The sequence below is a fragment of the Uloborus diversus genome, unplaced genomic scaffold, assembly GCF_026930045.1.
Source record: "Uloborus diversus isolate 005 unplaced genomic scaffold, Udiv.v.3.1 scaffold_11, whole genome shotgun sequence".
NCBI lineage: Eukaryota > Metazoa > Arthropoda > Arachnida > Araneae > Uloboridae > Uloborus > Uloborus diversus.
In genome coordinates this window covers 5218036-5243740 of record NW_026557765.1, presented here as the reverse complement: position 1 = coordinate 5243740, position 25705 = coordinate 5218036, and the positions used below count along the sequence as shown (strand labels likewise).

The following is a 25705-nucleotide window of genomic DNA, read 5'->3' as shown; positions in this document are numbered from 1 at the left end:
TTGTTAATACAAATCTAACAGAATCTATCTTCTGAAAGATACCATTTTCAAAACTCCGGACAGTTAAAACTGTAATCCATATCAATTTTCTGTTTTTTATATTCAAAGAATGTGTGTGTGTTTTTTTTTTTTTTTTTTTTTTTTTTTTTTTTAATAATGTTTTATTTTCTAGATTCATTTTTACCGAGCATGAAGATCATTTTGGCAGCAGACGATACTTAAATAAAAATATTACTGGCCGTAGAATGAAATGCGTTTTTTTTTTTTTTTTTTTTTTTTTGCATGAAAGAATTAGTGAATATTTTACATTCATTTCATTTTTAGAATTCGCCATTTTTAATAACCATTTAAATAGAAAAAGCTGAATATTTACTTTAACAATTATGCAAAGTTGTATCAGTTTTTATTATCAAACTTTATCAATTATTCAACGGTAAACTAATTTTAATATTCTGTGTTACAATAAACTGCTACATTATTAAATATGCTGCTTTACTAAGGTATAAAAGTCGTATCTACAAGAAATACTAATTAAAAAAGTGGTAACTGCGCAGATACCACTTTAAAGGCTTAGTATTTGTCACTTACGTTCGAATTGCATTAGCAAACTAAGCAAATTTGCAGTTACGACTTTTTTCTTAAAGCTTTTTTTAATATTTCGCGTTCACAAATCGCCAAAAAACTTGAGATTTAGGTAAATTAAATTACTAACGATCACCTGGTGACAATAACTCAATTTTGATAAAATGTGCAGATACCACATCTGTGCTTAGCACGGCAGTATAAGCTTTTCCCACACGTTACTACTGAAAATGCTAAGTGTTGCAGAAGCAACGAAGGACACTGTTCATAATGCCGTAACCATAACAACGAGAAGGGAAAAAGGATGGAAAGTGGAAAAGACATTTGGCTTTGGCACGCCAATTCTCGTTACATAGACTACAGTACGTTGTAAAAACAGACGAACACGTATCCGTCTATAATGATACTTTGTTGAAAAGCAGAATTATTTCACAGACAAATATTTTTATCACAAGTGTGTGTGTGTGAACAAATAGCATTAACAAAATTGATTTCTTCTCTCTGCGATTGCATTTTAAGAGTATATGATTATTTTGTTGTTACGTTTCCACCTGAACTTTTACTTTATCTTAAATTATACATTGTTTGTTCTTGAAATCAAAAACGTTTTCAAAACATGTTCTGTTTTCCTTATGTCACTATACAAAATATATACACTTTATGGAAATACTTCTATCACTATATGAAATACACTAAACAACTTAGATACTATCGCTGCAAGTAACCAGTAGTTTGCTTTATAAGTTTCAACGTAACAAACGAAAAATCACAAATTCAAATTTTCTAATAATATAAACTAGAGTAATCAATATTAGTTTCGACTTATTCTAAAATTCAACACTCACTTAAATATGCCCCGCCCTCTTCCTTGGTCCTGCGTCATCCACCGAGGCATCATTCCTCTGACGTACTCCAGGTGGCGCTTTAGCCTCGAATACAAATTCTGGGGCAGGACATCGGACAGGTTCTTACCCTGTGGCAGCATTTGGCAAGTAGAGAGGGCGGCTACGGTGGCGGGGTCTGCCAGGTCCAGTTCGAAAAACACCTGTGATGAGGCAGCGAACGCCTGTTTGGCGTTGTCCGGGATATGGTCCCACACTTTCGTGTAGGGAACGTGGATGGTGCCGAACAGGTAGGAGGGGGGATCCCGCTTGATCATCCACAGAAAGGAGAAAGGATCACCATCCTGCAAGAGGAGAAGAAAAATTAATAATCTAAATGAACAGGTTTAAAAAAATGCTTTGTTCTGAAATATGAATAAGATGAGAAAACAATGTGAACATAGTATAAAGTGGAAAAAATAATAATAATGCAACAAATAGCTATTTGAAGGATGAAATAGAGCCCATTTATCATCTAAAAAATTACTCAACACACAAAAAGAATGTTGAGAGTGAATACACAACAACCAAAATGACACCGATAGTTATACCAAATTGACTGGGAACCGTGGACTCACTTTGAAGCGATTTTTAATTTTATTCATAGTGAGCTTTAGTTGGAATACCAAAAGCCTAATTTTGACTGTTTTAATGAAAACTGGCATGAAAAAATGTCTTAGATTGATATTTTAGACAACCCTTTAACTTACAGAAAAAAATAGCAGTACGATTTTTTCATGAAACATCGACCTCCTTTTTAAAGTTGTATGCTCTGAAAGATAATCAAAGAACAATATTTAATAAGTATAGTAAAGTCAGGAAAACTCGGCACATCCTCTCAGGGTAACCCCCCTCCCTCCAAGTGAATTGATACGCTCGCATATCGGATAACTCGGCATTTTCATGAACTCGGACACTTTTCGGTCTTCATTGTTGAAATCTTGTTGCATTTGCACCATGGAGGAAATTTTTCAGAAAAAAGAATTCTTTTTTGAAATTATGGGAAAAGATCCAAGAAGAGATGAAGCTTTCTTCATTGTCAGTTGACAGTTCTTCGAATTCGTCACGGTGCCATATTTCAGTGTCGAACCTTTCGCCAGTGTTCGTTCCTCCATACTGTTTATTTTTTCGTTGGTTTGTTCATTCAAAACTGTACAGAACATTTTTCACCAATTCAGCTATAATTAGTATTCTTACTCCTTCTAACTTAGACTGTGCGTTGGATTGTCGCGTGAAAACCATCCAAAATCTTTTAATACCGGCAACTATGATCACTATTATTTAGTTGCTTAAGGTTCAAACACCCCCAAGACGTACTATTCTGCGAAAAGTTTTATGCTGTGAAGTGATGCCGCCACTGAGAAACTCATGAAATACATCGGAAAGCTGAAACCAAATAAATGACTAAATATGAGCAACACATTTTTCAACAAGCGGATGATCAAGAATTGCTCTCAATCTAGATGAAAAATAAGATTGCTAGCATATCCGATACATCAGTTTCATGTCAAATTTATCAAAAGTCTGATTCTATCAGAAGGATGTCGTAATAGATGACTCTGGAATAAATTTTAGGTCCACTTAACGAATCTTTCTTCTTCCTCGAGGAGGATAAATGGGCGCTTTTTCAAAGTTTTAATGATTGTTTCTCTAAAACTCAAAGCTTATATGCGTCGATGAAATAGATTTCAGAAAGCCAGAGTCATCGCATTTGTAGTTGTAGTTGTAACGACGCATTTCAGCTCATGACTGATGTTTCGGGTAGAAAATGGGAAATTTAATGCCCTGTAAATGAATGAGTGAGGAATATTTTTTGATGCCATCATTCTTGACAATCTTCACGCAAGCCGTCATTCTCTGGAAAATATGGCTTTACATTTTTTGATACTGCGGCGATGCATCATTTTCCCAAAGTTATACTTAATTTTTACTGAGTATAAGAGTCCTAGTATATCATTCAGGGAAAACGCTTAGTGAAAAGTAAACCAAAACTTTAGGATAAGTACTAAATGCATTTCTATACAATTTTCAGTTATTCATATATAAGGTGGGCGTGATCAATATATGACTCAGTGAAACGTTTTCTGCGGTGTGACAAATTATTCATTACTTTAAGAAAAATACACTAATTCTGTAATTTTAGATATTTCAATATAAATTTGTAAGTATTATTCAATTATTTAAATTTTAATTATAGAATCATGGCCTACAAATGAAGCCTATCTAATCTATTTAAAGCACTTTATTCCTAAAAAAAGGTTTATTTTGCTGCTATTATTCTCAATGGCAAGCTATGTGCGCAATTTTTTAACAGTCACTGGAGCCAACTCAATTGAAAAATAAGAGTTATTTTTTAGCTATTTGCTTTCAGCTTCGCAATGCGGTGTATACAGTATGCCATTCTTAGAGCTATTGCGCAATCACTAAGAACAAAAGTCCTCACTGAAATTAATGAGAAGGTGTAGTTATTAATCTTCGACAAGCGATTTCTAACACAATTACTGATTTGAGTCTAGTAATACCAAACACAATGTTTACCCTATCCTCGGGATCTCGTGTGCTGAAATACGTCGTGCCTCATGTGCATTACTTTTTTAAGATTCAGCGATACATTTTTACCCTCCCCTTCCCGTTTAAAAGCAGTCAGAGTTAAAGTAGTAAGAGCTAAAATCATCGTCAGTAGACTCATTTAGCTCTAAAAATATTTCCACTGTTAATGAAACGCGTTTCGAAATTCAAATCCATAGCTTGAAACAGTTGAACTGCTTAAGGAAAATTTCCTATAAAGCGTTAGACCCTTTCAGCTGACTAAATGCGTCAGCCATAGAGTATTGCTTTTGTGTTGTACAGACGGGCAATAAGAAACAATAGTCTGTGTAAAATACACCGCCAGCTCAGTCATTCCATTCGAGGACTGCAGTTTCTGAAAATAGTCTACGTAACGAGAATCAGCGTGTAAAGGTCACATAATTTTCTCTCTCTCCTCACTTTCCCTCTTTTCGCTGTTATTGTTACAGCACTGTGAACTTTTTTCGCTCGCTGCGTCTGCAAATGTTATCTGTTGCAGAAGCAAAGTGGGGGAAGATTTCAGAGTGCCGTAACCTTGACAAAATGAAGGTAAAAAGCGAGGAGAGTGGGAAAGTTATTCGGCCTTGACATGCCGATTCTCGTTACAAGATTATAGTTTCCTTCTACATGTTGTGAGATTGCTTTGCGACTGATGCATCACGTCAACAGCATGAGTCAAACGTTGTAAAGGTTTTGTACTATTCCCGAATTTTGCGATTCGCGGTACCCTTTGGAGAAGTAGAATTTTCTCGTGACACACCATTCTATCTGTATTATATATATTGGAGATCGGGGAAAGATGATTAGTCGGGCAAGAGTGCGAATGTCTTAATTTTTTCGTTTTTCACAAGGAAGCAGCATCAAATGGATATTACTGGCTCTCCCATCGACTGTTCGTTCAGCAATAGTGCAGAGACGCTGAAATAGCCATTTTTATGTTAGTTCTGAAGCTCTGATTGTTTGCCGCTGCCACTTTATAACTTTTATGCATGTGTAAATAAGCTCTGCTACAGATACAGGCCTGATAGATCGTGTCTCTGAAATATTTATGAGTAACTTAGTTCATATGCGGCTTATTACTGTAAATAAACGTCAATAAATCGCCTTCGTTTATGGCAATGAAGACGAATTTTTTCAAACAGGCAGTCCGGGGCACGATGACGGGCCGAAACATGGGGCAAGATGACAAGATTTTTTCTTTACAAGTCCTTCTTGTAAAGTAGAATATTGTGATTCTCCAAAAGGAGAATAGATCCTGTGCTGCAATGCCAAGAAAGGTGGCGTGAGGAATGTTCCAATTTTGAAAATGGCCTAGTTATGAAAATGGTCTTTTTATTTGTGACCATTGCTAGCTGCACGACTAAACACTTCAACATTATGTTGCCCAACAGATGCGTTTAATTTAATACTTTTTAATACTTTCTAAGTTGTAAAAATACAGTTATTATTTGTTAAACTGTGTAATATGTTCAAAAGATGAAATATGTTCAACTTTTTTCAGTGTTGTCATCCTGCCCCAAGGCCAAAGTCATCTTGCCCTGGGGCAAGTACTGGGGCAATTTGACGATTTATTAAGGTTACAAAAAATAAGAATATCTTTCATTTATTTTATTTGAAAAATTAAAAGTTAAAAAAATAATACTACAAAAGACTACTCTAAGAGCTCATGTAAAATTAATTTTATTATCTTTAAAAATGAATTAATAAACAACGAAATTTTTAGCATAGTCATCTTGCCCCGGTCTCCCCTACGCATGTGTATATATTCATGTCGTGGACATTTAGGAGCACCCCTAAGCTATCCCTGCGTTACCCACTTTGGGCACCCCTGCACTAAAGGAAACAATAACAATGTCTCGATCAATGAAACATTTTACCTATATAAAAGCAGCATTCGAGTTATAACTTTATTTTTTTTTTTTTTAATTATTCCTGTAGTATAATTTCTTTTTTAAAACTAATGAAATAAATTCAATTTTATTCCATTGAAAAGTTCCAATAGTTACAAAAAATACGCTGCTGATAAAACATGCCTGAGATCCTGTCCCCTACGAGAACAGGTGAGGTAAAACTTTTTTTCCGCATAATTTCCGTTTTAAGCCTGAAATTCGTTAATTATATGAAGACAACTCTGTTAATGACTTTTGAAAGGAAATTATTTTTTTCGCATTTATAACTAATTTTCAGGAAGATGCCGTTTTTACTATAAAATTAAGTTTTTTCTCCTTTAAAATAAACAAAATATCTATTCAGCTTTTTACGTTTAATAGCAGTACTTATTTCTGTCCCACAATTAAATTTTCTTTCCAGTGCAGCGATTCAACTAAGCTCCAAATATTTCTTGTGAAAAAAAGAAAAAAAAAACAACTTATCCAATTAGCTACACTTAATTAAATTGCATACTCTTTTTTTTCCCCAAAATATATGCTACAGAACGTTAGACAAACTCAGGTATGCGTCGCTGAATACTTAATGAGACTGAAGATAAAAACAAAATCAGTTTTCTTTGCAATGAAGGGGGAGACTGAATCAAGGCTCATTTTTATTAATGATCAGAATAAAAATAGTCTCGAAAAATAAGTACCACTTGGAACATTTTAAAATAGCTCCATTTTATAAAATTTTTGTAGTCTAAGATTCTTTTAAAGCAAACTTTTTTTAAAAGGAGCATAAGGAATATAAGTACTATTTGTAATTTAGCAGCTTTTGTAAATTAAGCAGGAATTCTTTTGAAAAAATAGCAGGAGAATGTAGCGTAATGTGAAACGGTGAAATATTTACTCTGCTTTCAGCGTCACCTAGGTAGTAATATTTTAACGATGCAGTAACACATTCTGAAATCAGAGAATATGATATTACAAGCAATTTTCAAAAATTGATTCTCATATTGTAATATGTGGTTGTTATTAATTTATTATTATTATTATTTAATGATAATTTTCTTGTTATTAAAATTTTAAACATTATCTGAGACCTACTAATGTTCAATGAAGTGTTTATTTTTTAATAATTAAGGGATAAGGGGATGGGACAAAGTGAAAAAGTTCATTTCATTTACTAATTCAATATTTTATCAAATCAATTAAGTAGTCTTTTATTTATTATTTCATTTACATTCCTTCATTTCATAATATCCTTATTTCATCATTCATTTACTTATTTTCTTATTCATTTACTAATTTATTCATTAGTTTATTTTTTCTCGCATATTTTCCAATTCATTGATTTTTTTTTCGTTTATTGTTTCAATAATTATTCATTTATTCATTCATTGTTTTATTTACTTACTTATTTAATCAAAATTTTTAAAATAATCGAATAGAAAAAAAATATTAGAAAAATATTTTATTTTTCATAAAAATTTCTAACTTTTTTCGGAAGTACAAATTTACTGCTAAAAATAAAAAATAATCCTTCAATGTAAGTTGTATTAAAAATATATTGTTCTTTGTTTGTGTATCGTAATTTTCAGACCAAATTTTCCACTTGTTGATATTAAAAAAAGTAAGTTATCTTAAATATTTCACTTTGCCCCCATTCCCCTACTATGCAATTTTTAAAAGTAATAGCTGTGATTTATAGACCTCTTAATTATTTATTTTTGGTTTCAGTAAGTTTAATTTGCTAGTTAAAACGTGGACAATAAATTAGGATACATAACTTCTATGTTTTTCTCGATCTGTCTTATTTGTTAATTTTTCACGTTATCATTCTTTGTAAATGTGTCCTATCATAAAACATACATGTTTTTTTTTTAATGTTCAAGTAATATTATTTAGTAGGGGAACTTGAGGCAAAGTGAAATGGTGAAACATTTACTCTACTTTTAGCGCCATCTATCTGGTAATATTTTGACTATGTAGTGCCATATGTAATCTATTCCAGTCCGAAAAAAAAAATAATAATTTGAATTTTGTGACCTTAAATTTAAATTATGTTTTTCGCAATCACGAACATGTGTATGTGTATATGTAGGCGTGTGTGTTTGTGTGTGGGGGATTTATGTATGTGTGTGTAGGCATGTGTGTTTGTGTCTGTGTGCAGGCATGAGTGTTCGTAGTTGTGTGCATAAGTGTTTGTGCGCGTGGGGGCGGAGTATGTGTATGTGTGTGTAGGAATATGTGTTTGTGCCTGTGTGCAGGCATGAATGCGTTGATAGTTGCGTGTATGTGTGTGTATGTGTTTGTGTGTGTGTGTGTACGTATGTGTAGGTGTCTTTATGTATGCGTGTGTGTATGTGTTTGTGTATGTGTGTGATGTTTTTGTGTGTGTGTGTGTATATATATGTGCGCGTGTGTATGTGTGTAGTTGTGTATGTATGCGCGTGTGTGCAGGATATGGATGCAACCTGGAGACGGTTTTCGCTATAGGAGCGGCATCGTGAGGAACCGGTGAACGGTGATGCTGCAGAGGGTGCTGGCGGGAAAATAAAATCATAGGACATCAAAACAGTCAAATGAAAGCAATAAACAATCGTGATTGCTCAAAAATACCGCCGAGTATTAAAGCATTTGGTAATAGAAGCAATTTTAAAAAGATGGATACTCATATTGTAATATTTTGTTGTTAAGTCAAAAATTATTTTTGTTACTATAAAATGACATAGTTCCTGTTATTAACATTTTGAATATTAATTGGGACCTTCTAATGTTCAATGCTGTATTAATTAAGTTAATATTCATATTTTTTGCATTTTTAATAAATTGTACAATTAGTTAAGTATATACGGGGCAAAGTGGATGGGACAAAGTGAAATAGTTTGTTTCATTTACTCACACAAACATTTAATATAAATCGCTTACGTTTCCATTTATTAATTAATTCATTTACATTCCTTCATTTAGAATTCATTTATTTATTCATTCTTTCTTTTACTCGCTCATTTATTTTTCTTCATATATTAATTGATTTATTCATTTAATTATTGGTTTATTGCTTCACTAGTGGCAACCGCACGGCTTCAACCGTAATAGAAAAATTAAAGCTCTTTTTGGTTCGCTTGTATATTTACAAATAATGTATGGTGAATTTACTCGCCAATTGGCTTGTACCGACGTTACAGTTCCACGTTATGATTATTTCGTATCTCGCCAATTGGCTTGTGCCCATGTTACGGTTCCACGTTATGATAATTTCGTAATTTATGATAGTTTTTTTCTTAAAATTGGAATAGAAAAAGAACCACATCGAATTTTCGAAAAATCGCTTCGAGGTGCACACCCTCATGCTACATACTAACTTTGTACCAAATTTCATGAAAATCGGCCGAACGGTCTGGGCGCTATGCGCGTCACAGACATCCTACAGACATCCAGACATCCTCCGGACAGAGAGACTTTCTGCTTTATTATTAGTAAAGATTACCTTTTTATTTATCCATTTATCCTTTTATTTACTTATTCTTTTGATCAAAATATGTTTTATAATCGATTAGAAAATATTTAATTAGAAAAACATTTCATTTTTCACTTTGCCCCATGGAAAAAAATGTGAAAATTTTCCTTTTTTTTTTTTTTTGAAGACTTAAATTTACTGACAAAAATAAAAAATACTTTAATGCAAGTGTTATTATGAAATAGAATGTTCTTTCTTTATACACTGTAATTTTCAAATCAAATTTCCGATTTGATCATTTTGAAAATACTTAGTTATCTTAACCATTATACTTTGCCCCACATTCCCCTACTTTGATATAAATTATTTTTGTGCTGTTGTATAACCCAGATTCAATAACTTTATAAACTTGCCACTATGTCAATACCGTATAATTTTCTCATTTACTCTATTATTCGATTTTGGACGACTGAAAATTACCAACAAAAAAACACATAATTACATTAAAGAAATTTAAATTAATGATACTTTTCAATTATGCAGTTCCAGTCTCCTGAACATAGTGCTTTTCTAGCGCATGTGTAAAGTTTCTTCACCTTTCCGTTATCCTTTTATTGAAGAAATTTTTTCTGGCTCATCTTTCGTCTCAATGTTAAAACATTTTTAAGAAACAACTTCGTAAGAGTATTATGAAAAATTTCTTTTATCTATTAAATAACTATCGGGTGTTTTTTTTAAAGGTATAGAACTTTAAGTTGGCAACACTGTTTGATATGTGTGCCATTTTAATAGCTGTCACTTGTTTTGTGTTCAGTTCGGTTTGCCATTTCATCATGAATAGGCAACAAGCCCCACAGCGCGCGTCACAATTGATTTATTGAAAGAAACTTTCGATGAACGAATAATTTTGCTTAACGGACCCGTGAATTGGCCTGCAAGATCATTCGATTTAACACCGCTGGACTAGTTTTTGTGGGGCTATGCGGAGTCTCTGGTCTGCACCGATAAGCCACAGACGATTAACGCCTTGAAAGAGAACACTCGCCACCTTATTACTGACATACGGCCTCTATTGCTGCAAAAAGTGAGAAAGTTGGACTTTCCAATTGGACTTTCTCCGAGCCAGCCGAGGTGGCCATATGCCAGAAATCAAATTTAAATAAAAACGGCAAATAATCATTTTTTGAATAAAGCAACATTCATGGCAATTTACAACATTTAACTGTGTTTTATTTGAACCTAAAGTTCTCTACCTCTAAAAAAACACCCTTTACTATAATGATAAACATTAAAAATGTCAAATGGCGACAACTTATAAAAGATTTCTCTGGCACATCGCATCGACATATGTGTTTCACAGAGCAAACATCTTATTGCGAAAGTTAAGGGTTGATTTTTCAGTTATTTAGATGAGGTCAATTTTTGTTTGACTGTCTCATGACAGTTCGTTACCGACGGCTAATTTCTATGAAGTTAGAATATCGTTGATTACTTTTTTGAGGAGAAGTGTTTTGTACAACTAAAGTTCACAAAGTAAACAAATAACTACTGATAATCGATAATAAAGTGTCCTGTCAGAGGTAAGGAAAATATGTCACGTGGCCATTAATAAAACGTTCCATTTGCTACCTTCAAAGCGCATTCGCAGAACTTTGTGTGCATTACCTTGTTTCCACGGTGCAATCGGCTAGCGCGTTCGGTTGTTAGCCGACAGGTTAGTGGTTCAACCCACAAGTGGGAGTGATACAAATTTTTATGTTTGGAATAAAAACTGTTGGATTGGCTCATTTAGCTTTATCAGCTCTTAATTCTCTATTGTTGTTCAACTGCCTTTTTTTTTAAGTGTAAAACTACTTTCCTCAAAAAAAAAAAAGACAAGAAAAAAAAGGGTAAAGAGGGTCCATAGCATTCACTCGAAGGTAAAAATAAAATAAAACAAACAAGAAGAAATGTTTCTGTGATTTATCTTCATTTAAAAAAAACTATTTACTGAGATAAATCGTATTTTTTTTCAAGGGTAAAGTAAACCATAAAAACAAGTGTTGCTTCAAAGATTTTGTAAAGTGCAGCTATCGAAATACACCAAAAAATCAGTTCTTTCTCACATCATCAAAGTAAATAAAAAGAAATTGAACTTCGCACGTGTCTCAAGCGAATGTTTTTTTTTTTCTCCTTTCAGTCCTTGATTTCATTAACTGTTTAGAGCTGCGTACCTGAATTCAGATTTGCCGTTCAAACCATGCATAATCCGTAAAAAGTGCATACAATTAACTAGTTGCAGTTAATTTGATAAACTGTTTTTATGGTGGAATTATCTGCAGCTTTAATTGAAAGTTTCTTTAGAAGTATTGATAAAAAAAAAGCTGAATTAAGGAAATTTCCTGCATTCGGTGAAAAAGAAAAGTAAAAAAAAAAATCAAATTTTGTTTACAGACCTGAATTTGAAATCAATTTGGATTGTATCTTAGTAACTATTTGCTACGTTAGATTGGCAGTATAAAAAACTCTTCTGTGGTTCGAAGTATAAAATCGATGTACGTATCAATAAACATTTATAAAACAGCACATACGAATAACTGTTACTAATGTACTTAAAATTCTTTTTTATAATAAAAAAATCACATATTGTGGATATGTTACATTATGTAAATTATCGATATTTAACGTATCTATCGCTGGTAGCTTCATTTGCGACAAGAACGAAATACAGTGGTGGTAAAAAAAAATGCATCACCCGTGCCGCAAAGGAGAGGAATATCATCCCGACTGCATTCAACACACAGTCAAGCATCCCGTATCTCAGATGATTTGGGGATGTATTTCTGATCAAGGAGTTGGTGGGCTTCACTTTGTGCAACGCTCAGGTGTATATTGGCATTTTGGAGGAGAAATTGCTTCCTACTATCCGGGATCACTTTACTTCAGTTCCAAACGTCATTTCCCAGGATGATTCTGCTCCGTGCCATAAGGCAAACTGGTAAGTAATAATTTAAAAACCTTTATCCTGCCATTAGACTTAAATTGACATGCGGTTAAGTTTTTTTTTCTCTAAACTCACACGCAGGTTCAGAAATGGAAAAATGAGCATGGGGTCAGCAGTTTGCCTTGGCCCGGAAACAGCTCCGATCTACGTAAACAATTATCGGATTTCTGCTGTTAAATGTTTATTTCAAAAGTTTTTCAGAATTTCACATACATTCATCGTTAATCGGTCGACCAAAACTTCTCACATAGTCCCATTGTTGTAAAAATGCAAGGGTGATAATTTTTTTTTTTACCAGCACTGCACTTGTCAGTGAAATTCTGTATAAATCCTTAGTTCTACGTGGTTAACTAACATTCCTTCTTGATGCAAATCACGTATTGACTTTAACTATTATTCATTCGATAAGTGAAAATGCTTCTACAAAATACTACCATAATTTAGTAATTTTATTATGACGTAAGTTGGAAGAGAATTATTGTCACTCGTTGCGTAAAGCCATAGCACAAGCCTGCAGTCAGATGTTCTAATCGCTTGTGTCATATGGAACCCTTGTGAAACTTTAAAATATAATAACAACCCTAAAACCGAAGTTCTGCTTTTTGTGACACTTAAATTTCAAAGTTATTCCAGCCTCCAGGTAACAATGTTTCAAAATAATATTCAAGGACCCCCTTTTTTTCCAACTGAAACATGTGTGAGCTTTGGACGAAAACTTTAATCGATCAATTTATGAATAAATAGTGCAAGCACAAATACAATAAATCTTTAACAATAATAAAGGTAAATTAAACGTTAATTTTTCGTGCAACACATAAACCGAAAAACTTAGTTAAAAGAAAAAAAAAAGTGTTTTCACGTGTTTCAAAGCTATAAAGAATCTTTTTTTTAATGAAAAAATATTGAAGCTTATGGATGAAAAGGTCTCCAACAAAATTGAAATACATAAATTTTGTATTCAAATACATAAAAAGTAAAAAAATATTTAGAATGATTTCCAATGACAGAAATTTTTGCACCATAAAAAGGTCTTTCTTTCACTGCAAAGTTATTGGAATAAGTGCGCAAAAGTTTAAAACTTAAGTTAAATAATGTAACTGAAAAATTTTCTTTTTTTTTTTTTTTTTTGTTTTAAAGTTTTTTTTATATCAAACAACTGAAGATTTTGCAGTCCAAAAATGTAGTTTTTTTGGGCACATTATTATTATTATTATTATTTTGTAAATGTCGCCAAGAAATCAGAGTGGGGACTTGCCGTCAAGTGCTTGAATTTAAATTTCAATAGTAGTTTAAAAAATACACGAGAAAATCGTATTTATCTGCAAGAATGATGTCAATTGGAGCTAAAACTAAGAGTCTATTTTTTTCTGCGTTGAATCAAGCTTAGTTTTATGAATCTGATTGTACTTCTGTAAAACTATGCAACATAGTATTATGTTCTTGGTTTATATGTAAATCATTTATTACTGTTTAGCGAAATATCCTGTTAGAAAACCCTTCGTTATTTTAACGGAAGAAAATAATAACCTTGACTAAATTTAAAAAAACATTTCTTGAAACACCTTTATCCACAGAAAAAAATAGCTATATTACAATTACTATATTATTACCAAAAGATTTATTCAATTGTTTAAATTGTACGAGTTTAGCAAACTTTCCTTTAACCTTGTTCTGTTCACCAATAGGAAAAAAAAACAATAAAAGGAGAAAAAAAGATATTTTTCCCTTAGCAAGCAAAAACTTTTTTTAGTACCCTTCGTTTCATTAACAATTCAGAGGCGCATACCTGAGTTCTGATTTGGTGTTCCAAGCATGTATGATCTGCTAAAAAGTGTGTGAGGTTTAATTAAGTGCAGCTAATTAGATAAGTTACTTTTTCTGTCTCGTTTTCACCGAGATTAATAGATTGTTTTTTATAAAAGTCTGAAATTTAATTACGGAAATTAATTAGTGCAGAGTAACATAATCAAACAATGTACTGAAGTTTTTTCTCTTGTAAGCTTTCACTCGAATCAATGTTGGAAATTTAAGTAACATGTTAATATCTTTTTAAATTCAAGAGTTATTTTTTTAAACGCATGGATCAGGAAAAAACAGTGAAACTCTTAATATTTTAAAACCTTCCTGCCACTTTATAAAGGAATTTATAGGTGAAAAGACAGCCTATAAAAATTTTCTTGGTTTCCTATTAATTCATGATTTTTTTGCGATGAGAAAATGTTTTCTTGTTACACCGAAACTGGTATCTCAATTCCAATTGAGGCTGTGAGAAGCAAAGGGGTGTAAAAGACAAAATTAAATACTTGAAGATAACCAGTACAAATGGTAGGTGAACCTCTTCTCAGTCTTGGGGCAAGACTGGAAAGGTGTTGTTGTTCAACATGATGTAAAAAAAAAAAACAAAACAAAAAAAAAAAAAACAATGAAAGCCAACCTAGGAAGTTATCTTTAAACGCGTTTCACTCAAAACTTGAAAATTTCCACTTACATTCCTTTGCTTCTTACTGCCTGAACTGTTATTTGTACAATTTTTACTCTGCTATAATGAAACTTGAAAAGTTAACCACCTGCCAAAGTTGACCACTTTTTACTTCCTTTTACAAAAAAGGAAGTATTGTATTCACAAAAAAATTTTCACTCAAAAATCGGCCTTAATTTCCATTTTTCTTACCCCTAAATGAATCTTGAGTTTTTGTTTCGACTCGACCACACGTACATATGTACCTAAGAACGTATAGAAGACCGAAATATCCATTTTGAAGTTTCCCGAGTTAATTACAACGAGTTTTTTCGTGACGTCTGTATGTACGTATATATGTGCGTATGTGTGTATGTATGTCGCGTAACTCAAGGTATGTCCTAGAAAGTTGAAATTTGGTACGTAGATTCCTAGTGGTGTCTAGTTGTGCATCTTCATTCTTGATTGCATTCGGGTGTTTCTAAAGGGGTCTTTTGCACCTTTTTGGAGGGAATTTATTGTTAATTTCAATGCAAACTCAAGTGGTGTTGACCATCTATTTAAGTTACCTACTATAGTGCACCGCAAGTGGTCAACGTACGCAGGTTTCAGTGCATTAGGTTTGTATTTTATCGCAAAAAGAAAACAATTATACGTAATCCACGACGTGATCGAAAGTGAAAGGCAGACAAAGTCATTTTAGGGATTTTCAAAACTTTTTCTATTAATTGACATAGGTAAAACTGTAACACTGCTTGGTTTTGCGTCTGCTGAAGAAGATTTTGACTATCTATCTGCCAATCAGAATATTTCCTGACGTGGCATAAGTTAGCAGAAGGAATCTTCTGGAAAAGCTGCTTTAAAGTTTTAACTTCGAACTGATTTTATGGATGGTCAGACGGTCACTTTAAATTGATGGATCAGCAGCAACTACTCTTACTCTTAATGTAACTTTTCTTCTTCATTTTGGTTCCTCTTACTTGAATCTTACCTCTAAATACCTGCTCTACTCGAAGTTTCTGGTTCAGTTTGAATATTAGAGGTTCCCTCGTTTTCTGTAGTGATTTACACATTTACAATGATAGTCAAGATTCTGGGTATTTTTCATTTGTCTTAATTATTTTGGCCACCACTGTATGAGATCAAAACATACTACTTTTCCCATCAAAAAAGGACAGAGTAAACTTCAAGAGCCTGAGATTTGAGGAACAAATACATGTTAAAAGTGAAAAAAAAAAAAAAAAAATCCACAAAAGAACAAAGAAAGAAAAGAAAAATTAATTTGAATTTTGACATCTTGAATTCAAATTATATTTTTCGCAATCACGAGTGTGTGTGTGTGTAGGCATGTGTGTTTGTGTGTGGGGGTATGTGTGTTTGTGTTTAGGGGTATGTGTATGTGTGTAGGCATATGTGTTTGTGTCTGTGTGCAGGCATGAATGTGTGGGTAGTTGTGTGTATGTGTTTGTGTAGCAACCTGGAGACGGCTTTCGCTATAGGAGCAGCATCGTGAGGACCCGGTCGACGGTGATGGTGCGGAGGGTGGCGGTGGGAAAATAAAATCATAGGACATCAAAACAGTCAAATGAGAACAATAAGCAATCGTGATTGCTCAAAAAAAAAAAAAAAGAGGAAAGGATGAAGGGCAACCGATTAAATTAAAACTCATCAGACACGGGGAAAGCAAGGGGCTGAAGAGTGGCACAATACACAGGTTTAGTGTTCAAATATATCAGCTAATGAGCAGACTAGTTAAACCTATCTAGCCTGTTTCTAAACTGATCCCCATTTACCTAACCCCCAGGAAATGAAACTGAACTCAATTCTAGATATACTATATGTGAAACTTTTGACATGACAGTTTTAAAGAAGAAGATTTTCCATTAAACCTGAAATTTTTTTGCCTTTCGTCTATTTATTTTAGCACTAAAACAAAGATGAGTTCTGTTTATACACCTGTACCAAAACAATATTTGGCGCAATAATGCCTTTCAAACCTTTTGCACGATAAGAAAGAATAAAAGCAACAAACCAAAATCATATTAGTAAATTTCAAAACTTAGTTGTACAGCATTCGAACTCCCTTTCAACAAAACTTTTATTATTTTAAGGGGGTCCGGGACACACACACATTTTGAAATTTTTTTATTATATACTTTAGAGTTTTGAATTTTTTTGCACGGATTCACCATTTATTTAATAAGCAAAATCATAACATAAATATGAAAAAAAAATTTTTATTTAAATTTAATTAGTTCTTTTAAAAAAAAATGGCGTTGCTTTAAATTGCCATAACTCAAAGTATTCTTGATCAATTTTTAATTTTTTTAAAATAAATTACGCACAAATATCTGAGCTTTAATTTTCATTCGGCGATTTTAAAAATATTGATTCAATAAAAAATAAATATTTTAAGAAAAATTTCGAAAAATTCGAAGATACTTTTTTTTTTAAAAATCGTAATTTTTCAGTAAACGTTTTTTTCATATTCGCCGAATAAAAATTAAAGTAAAGTGTTTAAAAAAGCTATGCTCCAAGTTTCATTACTTTATATTTATCGGTTCCTGACTTATAAGAGTTTGAATACAAGAAATCGGGAAAAATTGCATCATGGAGAAAAACGCGTTTAAAGTTTTAAAGTTAAGTACACATTAGTTAGGTGCATGCAACAAAAATAATTATTTCTTTCGTTCCATTTAAAATAGAAACAAGATTCAAACGTCCTTTTAAGCAGAAAAAAATGAAGTAATTTTTCACATGATAAAAAAAAAATTGCAAAATTTGACGATTTTTGTGTTTTGGACCCCCTTAAGTTATCGTTCTCATAAATATCGTTCTTAGAGCACTCCAGTCTGTTACTATATCCAGTCCTGAACATTCATTCAGAAAAACTGAAAAACAACTCTTCAATAAACTCCTGAATACAGGAGGAATTTTACCCTCCTCAATCTTCCCTAAAGATTAAAAGAATAAAAATCACATAGATGTTATCTGCAGATTTTCCCTACCCTTTATTCTTTGGAGCTGTCAAACATTTTGAAGTCTTAAGGCGACGAGAAAGTATTTTTTTAGATATTCCTTCGTTCAAGAAGCGCTGACGTTAGGAGATGCTGAAATAATAAATAAATAAGCAGCTCTTTCTTTGAAATTTTTAGTACAAGTTGGAAAAAAAAGGAGGTTGAATGGATTTATTTCTATGTATTATATGCGTAGTATTCTTGAAAAAAAATAGACATAAGTTTTTGACACTTTGGTGGCATTTCTGGAGATTTTTGTCAACTTACAGTTGAACAGTCAAGTAAAACTTGGCAAAAGAGTACAAACTATTTTACAAGCAAGAAGTTGAATATTTTTAAATGAAATTACAGTGGACGCCGTTTAATTGAATCAACCGCTTTTATGAATCAAACTAGTGGTACCCGCACGGCTTTGCCCTTAATAGAAATATTAAAAGGTCTTTTGGTTCGCCTGTATATTTACAAATAATGTATGGTACATTTTCTCGCCAATTGGCTTGTATCCATGTTACAGTTCTACGTTATGATAATTTCGTATCTCGCCAATTGGCTTGTGCCCATGTTACGATTACACGTTATGATAATTTCGTAATTTACTCGTCCATCTTATGATAGTTTTGTTCTTTAAATTGGAACATAAAAATAACCACATCGAATTTTCGGAAAATCGCTTCAAGGTGCACATCCCCATGCTACAAACTAACTTTGTGCCGAATTTCATGAAAATCGGCCGAACGGTCTGGGCGTTATGCGCGTCACAGACATCCAGACATCCTCCGAACATACTTTCAGATTTATTATTAGTAAAGATTGTCAAAAACAGAACAAAATCCAGCTTCATTAAGTCTGCCGATTTATTAAATCAGCCTCTTTATGGAATCAAAACTGTTTAGAACAAACATCATTCAAATAAGCGGCGACCCCTGTAGTATCATTTATTTTTAAAAAATAAGCAGTAAAGTATAAGATAATTTCAAATATACACTGTAGAAAACACGGTGTGCTATAAATGATTAAACTGTTTAGTGAATCAACATGTTGAAAGATATTTTTGCACTACTTTAGATTTTGGGGTCTGATAATGCTTTTACGTGCGTTAAACGCATATTTCTTTTTATTTTTTTCTAAATCAGTCCAATTTTATTGATTAAACAATATTCGCTGAAAGTGAAGAAGTTGTGAGCAAGATATTGTATTTAAATCAACAGAACTAAACATTGAAAAAACTCGAAAATTTATAACAACAGCGTCTTTAAATAGTCCCGCCAGCACCAAGATAAAAAATTCTGATTATTTGAACCTAAGCAGGGCAAAAAAAGCCCCCCCCCCCCCCCCGAAAATTTAAAACCAGTTGATATTTACACAACGTTTTCAATTAACGCGTTTAGTTATGATAGATTTATTGATTATAAATAGTTCTCCCGTAAGATCTTTAAACTTTTAATTAAGACAGACCAATTTTATCTCAACGATTCTTTTCATAAGAACTTACATTTTTTTTTACATCGATCAAATCTCATTTGTTCTTCCCTTACAATATTTAATTAGTACTTAAAGGTAAGTCGAATACATCACTAGGATCCTTGATTGTAATTGGTCAAATGAGTTTTTTTTCTTTCCTTAAACCTATACTGTTTTTCTACTAAGATCTTCGACTATGAAAGAGCAAACGAAACTAAACTTCAACAATCAAGCCGAAAACTAAAATTAAGAAACAAAAGTATACGTGGAGTTTAATAATACGATTGTAGATTCATATTTCATAGATTTTCAAGATAAGGATCTATTCCGAGGAAAGGATTCTACCTATACTAATAAGAATACAATGATTTTCCTGCTTTGTTTTTAAAAATCGAGTTCATATGTGCCCCAGGCCTGTTGCCATCTTACCCCTATAGGGGTATATTTCAACAATTGAAGCCATTAAAAAATCCATTAAGTAAATAAATATATTTCTTTTTAATTCTCAAGAAAAAAAATGACACAAATAAACGACTGTTCAATCATGGGGACATCTCTGTGCTGAGAAATTGATATTTTTTTGTAAAATAAAGAAATGAAAGATGTTGTTCCCCTGTACCCCCCTTTACTAACAACCTAAGGTTCTCTATAATCGTCCAGATGATTTAGAAATTACCCATTTTTCACCATTTTGATCCCTGTTCTCCCATTAAGACTATTAGCCTCATTTTACCCCACTCTTATTTGTTACATGTTACGTTAAATTTCATTAACATACTCTTTAAAAAATAAAAAAAAAAGCGCGAGGACATGCTTTTTGTTACTCCCCTTCCCTTTCCCTTTGTCGCAAACTCACAATTTTTCGGAATCCCCTCCCCTTTAAAGCGTGACGTCATTTGTGGACAGCCCCTTACATCAACCTCAGTTTGTAGATGGAAAATAAAACATTAACGGTGTGAAAAAAACAAAAACCTGGCTTTGGCTATAACCATAGAATATTAGTAAAACATGCACATACACATCCACACTCCTTATCTTCCCCCTCTCTCACATGCAGTCATTAATGTAACCACACATAACTAGTCTAACTATTTCAGAAAATGTTCATTAATTAACTACAACAAGCCTTATAAAATACTCTGCGACGCAATTACAATTAAAGGCACATTCAAGGGAAGCAATTTTGCAAAACCAGACACGTAATTTTAATTAACGCGGGACCACATTGCTTTTAAATTGAAGCGACAAAGCTCTTTTTCATTAGTTCAATTGTTTACTTCCTCGTCACATCGGATTTTCAGTGTCAAGTGAAACTGACGCTGAATAATGAGAAGATAATTAGAACATCGTGGCAAATAAAAACAAAGGTAAAAAGATGAGTTTTTTGTGTGGAAGTGACGACACTAATAAACAAGATTTAAGTAGAAAATTATTTTTAAACTAATTACATTTAGTCAAGGTTTTGTTTTTTATTTCAACCGACATACATGCTTAGGAAAAATTTCAAGTTTGTTGGAAGCTGTTGTCGACATTTTGCTTTAGAAAATCCTCTAGTGAAAACAGAATTAAGCTCTTCTAAATATGAAATCTCATCTGGTGGTTATTAAATTTTTATTCGATGCTTTGCTTTCTTGTAAATTCTCTTTGTCATAAAAAGTTAAATTTTAAACGAAATGTATGCTTATAAAATATTTTTACTCTTAATTCACAACAAAAGAGCAGGGTACATTTTCATCGACGGTGACATAAAAGTTAGAAAAAAATAAAGTTTGATAAAATTTTTAATTTTGCTAGATGAAATATGACATTAATTATTGCCGACCTCCAACAAATTATCTTTCATCATGGACATTTTTTTAAGCTGTGTTTCAACTGTTTTCTTAAAGTTTAAAATTTCATCCTTCATTTTGTTTTTTGGAATGCTATGATAATTACATTGATTGGGAAGTGGTCGTTGCTAAAGTTAATTCAAAGAATATATCTAAATAACAATCAAAAAATGAAAATAATGAAAAATTTAACTTTATTATTCTTTGGTAAAAATGCGAAAATGTTATCTTCTAATATTGCCAAATTACTCTCACTGGTTAATTTTTAAAAATTTTTTCATCTTATTTAGGATGCCAATGCACAACTTTTTTACTTCCTTTTACAAAAAAAGGAAGTATTGTATTTGCAAAAAAAATTTCACTTAGAAATCGACCTTAATTTCCATTTTACTCACCCCCGAATAAATGTTGAGTTTTTTTTTTTGACTCGACCACTCGTGTATAAGTGCGTAAGAACGTATAGACGTCCGAAATATACATTTTGATGATTCCCGAGTTAATTACAATGAGTTTTCTCGTGACGTCTGTATGTGCGTATGTATGACGCATAACTCAAGAACGGTATGTCCTAGATCGTTGGTATTCGGTACGTAGAATCCTAGTGGGGTCTAGTTGTGCACATCCCCTATTGGTTGCATTCTGGTGTTTCTAAAGGGGTCTTTTGCTCCTTTTTTGGGGGGAAATCATTGTAAATTTCGATGTAAACTCAAGTGGTTGTATAATTTGAGGGACACTTGGCGATATATTGCCAGTCTTTTGGTCGCCAAGTTTTGTCGCCAACTTGGTGACAAATTTGGCGATTTTTGTAAAAAAAATTGATTTTAATTTGGCCACTGTTGGTGATATTTAGAGAGTAAACTATTGAATCACATTAAAATTACCATTAATGGGGAAATGAAATTAAATTGGAGTAAAAGGAAGTCATGTGATGCACACATCAGCTAGTTTATTATTGCAAGTTGCTTTTTAAAAATAACCTTTTTCGACTCTCCAAGTGTACATGCATCATATGTTTGTCACTTGCAAAAGCTAATAACTTAAATATTATGAGAGTAAACTTTCTTTTGTTATACAATTCCACTAAAACCGATTTCACTAGAACTGGTACCCGATGTAAGCAAAAGAAGGTTACTATTTTGTCATCAACTCCTGCCACGCTACAGGTTTCCTAGCTGCATGGGTGTTTCTGTTCGCATTGATCGAATGTTAGAACTTAAAAGTTTTTGGTTTCTTTAACATTTGATTGACCCTGTCGAAATCTAATTTTAGTACTCGTGAAATATGGTTCGGTTGACCAAGTTCAAGGATGTAAATGTGTGCTACTGGGGAATTTTAGGGATTTAATCCCATTCAGCACCGTTGCCGATATTAGTATGTTAATATATATACATGTAAGAAATGATATGAGTTAAGGCCCCTATATATACGAGCCGGCGCATCAGCTTAAGATCAGCCTTTTTAGATCGGAGCGGGAGTTTGAGTGGTTGTCTTTTCTGGCGAGTTATCGCGTTTGGTGATTGTTCACTGCGAGCGATTATTAGCTGCACGTGAATTGTTTACTAAATAAAATATTATTTGCTCCAAATTTGGGGAAACACCAAACTTTGCTGTGCTGGTTCCACAACAATGTGAAATCTGATCCAACATGGCTAAACTTAAGCTGATGCGTCGGCCTATCTATATAGTCACTCTACCATGAGTAACTGTTGCGTTTGTTAAATTTTCTGATAACTTTTACGAATACAACTTTTCTGGAATAACGAATAAATATTTTTGTGTTCGAAAATTTAATGAATCAATTAACCAACGTTTTGATGCAAGAAAATTGCAATAATTGCAAAAATTAAATGTTTCGCATAAAAATTGCAAACGGTTGCAGTACCCCCCGTTCCCCACAAAAAGCGTTGAAATATATCCACAACTGCAACGTAGCGACCCTCTCTCTTCCCCCTCCCCGAAAAAGAAACTAAATCTTGAAAAACACGCCCTGAAAACGTCAAAGTCGTAGACCATGTCATGAAGCTCTTCCCCCTCTCGTGGAAATTTCTGAAAAATGTATGATGAAACAGGCCGAACTCTAACTTCAATAATCCATGATAAAATCCATAATTTGTCCGTTGCTCAGTCTAGTACTCTCTTATTATCTGCAGTTACAGCATTAATCTTTGACATCTTAAACCTGCTTATTTCACAACTACCACTCTTCCTTGGTGTTTCCATACAAAGCTAAGACCCATAAATCCACATTAAATTCTTTCATAAATCCTCTTCGGTGATGAATAATGCCTGGAAGCCAATTAACACCACCCTATAAACCAGAAAACCTTTCCCGAAATCAATTTCCCTTCAGCGTTTAATCTCTGTTAGAAAATGAGAAATCTGCTTTTAAAGCTGGTTGCCCAACGATGCCCAACTTTACGACTGCGATCCATTAAATTGCATCATGGCAATCGCTTGATGAAAGATATCGAAATGTTCTTTGAAAGATAATGGCTCTCGGAGAGATTTTGGGCTGCTTCCTGACTGAAGCTGGTGTCAAATTTCGGGAGGATGCCTAGAAGAAGATTAGAAAAGATTCATTTTGAGGTAGAAAATATAAATAATTTACTCATTTCATAATTCTCGTTACTCTTATCATCACCAATAATTCTCATAAATTTTTAAAGCATCCATTTTTATAGACGGTATTCAAAGCTTAAACCCTTTTGGCAAATTTCTATGCTTTCGAATATTTGTGGCTTAAATAAATGTAAATGGTAAATTTAAAAAAAATGATTCGAATATTATTTAAATGCCTTCTTTATCATTACTAATAATAAAGTTGAAAGTCTGGCTCTCTGTCTGGATGTCTGTGACGCGCATAGCACCTAGACCTTTGGCCAATTTTTATGATATTTGGCACAAGATTAGTTTGTAGCATGGGGGTGTGCACCTCGAAGCGATTTTTCGAAAATTTGATTTTGTTCTTTTTCTATGATTTTATTTTGGATTTAATTCCTTTGCACCGACGAACGAGTTATCATAACGCGGAAGAGCAAGTTATCGTAACGTGGACGAGAAAGCTAACATAACAATCACGAGTAAATTACCATAACGTGGACAAGCAAATTACCGTAGCAAAGTTGCGAGAAATTCATCATCCGTTATCTATAAATATACAGGCGAACCAAATGACCTTTAAATTTTTAACTATGGGCAAAGCCGTGCGGGTACAACTAGACGTTTTCTATTGGTGAGAGATCTGGAGTGGCCAGGGCTTCAGTCGAACATTTTCCGTATCAAGGAAAGTCTGCACAATACCGAGAACATGGGGTCGTGCGTTATCCTGCTGAAACATAGAGTTTCGCAGGGCTCGAATAAAGGGTAGTGCCACGGGTCGTAACACATCAGAAATGTAACGCCGACTGTTCATATTGCCGTCAATGCGAACAAGAGGCGACCGAGATGTGTATCCAATGGCACCCCATACCATCACGCCAGGGGATGGGACAGTATGACGATGAAGAATGAACGCTGCCAGTGTGCGTTCACCATGATGCCGCCAAACACGGATGCGACCATCATGATGTTGTAAGCAGAACCTAGATTCATCAGAAAAAATGACGTCTCGATATTGGTACAGCCAGGTTCGTCGGTGATCACACCATTGAAGGCGCTCCTGTCTGAGATGCAGCGTCAATGGTAGCCGCAGCCATGGTCTTCGAGCTGTCAGTCCATGCTGCTGTAAATGTCGCCGAACTGTTCGTGCAGACACTTGTTGCCTTGCAAGCGACCCCATTTCTTGACTCAAGGTTCGTGCCGTGGCCATACGATCCATTAAGCCGATACGGATAACATGCCTTACCTCTCGGCCGCTAGTGATTACTGGCCGTTGAGAACCAACACGGCAATCTGTATTACTTTCCTCAACCCATCGAATCCATATTCTATTAACCGTCATTGGATCTCAACCGATGCGAGCAGCCATTGTGTGATAGGATAAACCGCAATCCCGGTAGGCTACAATTCGATCTCTATCGAAAGCAGAAACGTGCTGGTACGCATTTCTTCTTCTTACACGAAGCATTACAACAATTTTCCATCACGCACCAACGTTCAAATTGAATTTGCACGTGGGAAATCGGCTGTACAAATTCCTCATTTAAACACCTTGTAGGTATCGCTGCGGGCACCTGAGTTGTCTGAATACGCTGAAAAGCTAATCATTTGCATATCACATCCTCTTCTTGTCGTTAAAATTTCATGTCTGTACCATGTCGCCTTCTTGGGTGTAGCAATTTTAGTGGCTAGAAGTGTATCTTCATATTCTTTGGCAATTCAACTTGATCGCAACATTAGAGAATTTTCGTTTTAACAGTGTGATCGAGAGAAAAGTAAAAAATCAATCTACTTAACTTGAATGATTTTTTCTGAAGCTAAGAAGACTACGAATGATAATCAACAGACAATAGGATTAACTTGAAACATACTTTTACGGTATTACTGGTTGCAACTAAGATTTGAAATAAAATTGAGGGAATTCAAGCATTCCAGAAAGGAACAACGACCTATCTAAACACCCTTGAATCCCAGATTCCTTATGAGTTCTATAG

At 33.6% G+C, this 25705-nt stretch overlaps 1 protein-coding gene across 1 annotated transcript in view; it reads right to left on the bottom strand.

The window, feature by feature from the left end:
- Positions 1-25705, bottom strand: part of LOC129232169 (metalloprotease TIKI1-like) — a 512829-nt gene that overhangs the window by 292034 nt on the left and 195090 nt on the right. Inside the window, exon 3 of the mRNA XM_054866409.1 lies at positions 1428-1768. Coding sequence (XP_054722384.1) covers positions 1428-1768 — 341 coding nt within the window. The remainder of the gene's footprint in view (positions 1-1427; positions 1769-25705) is intronic.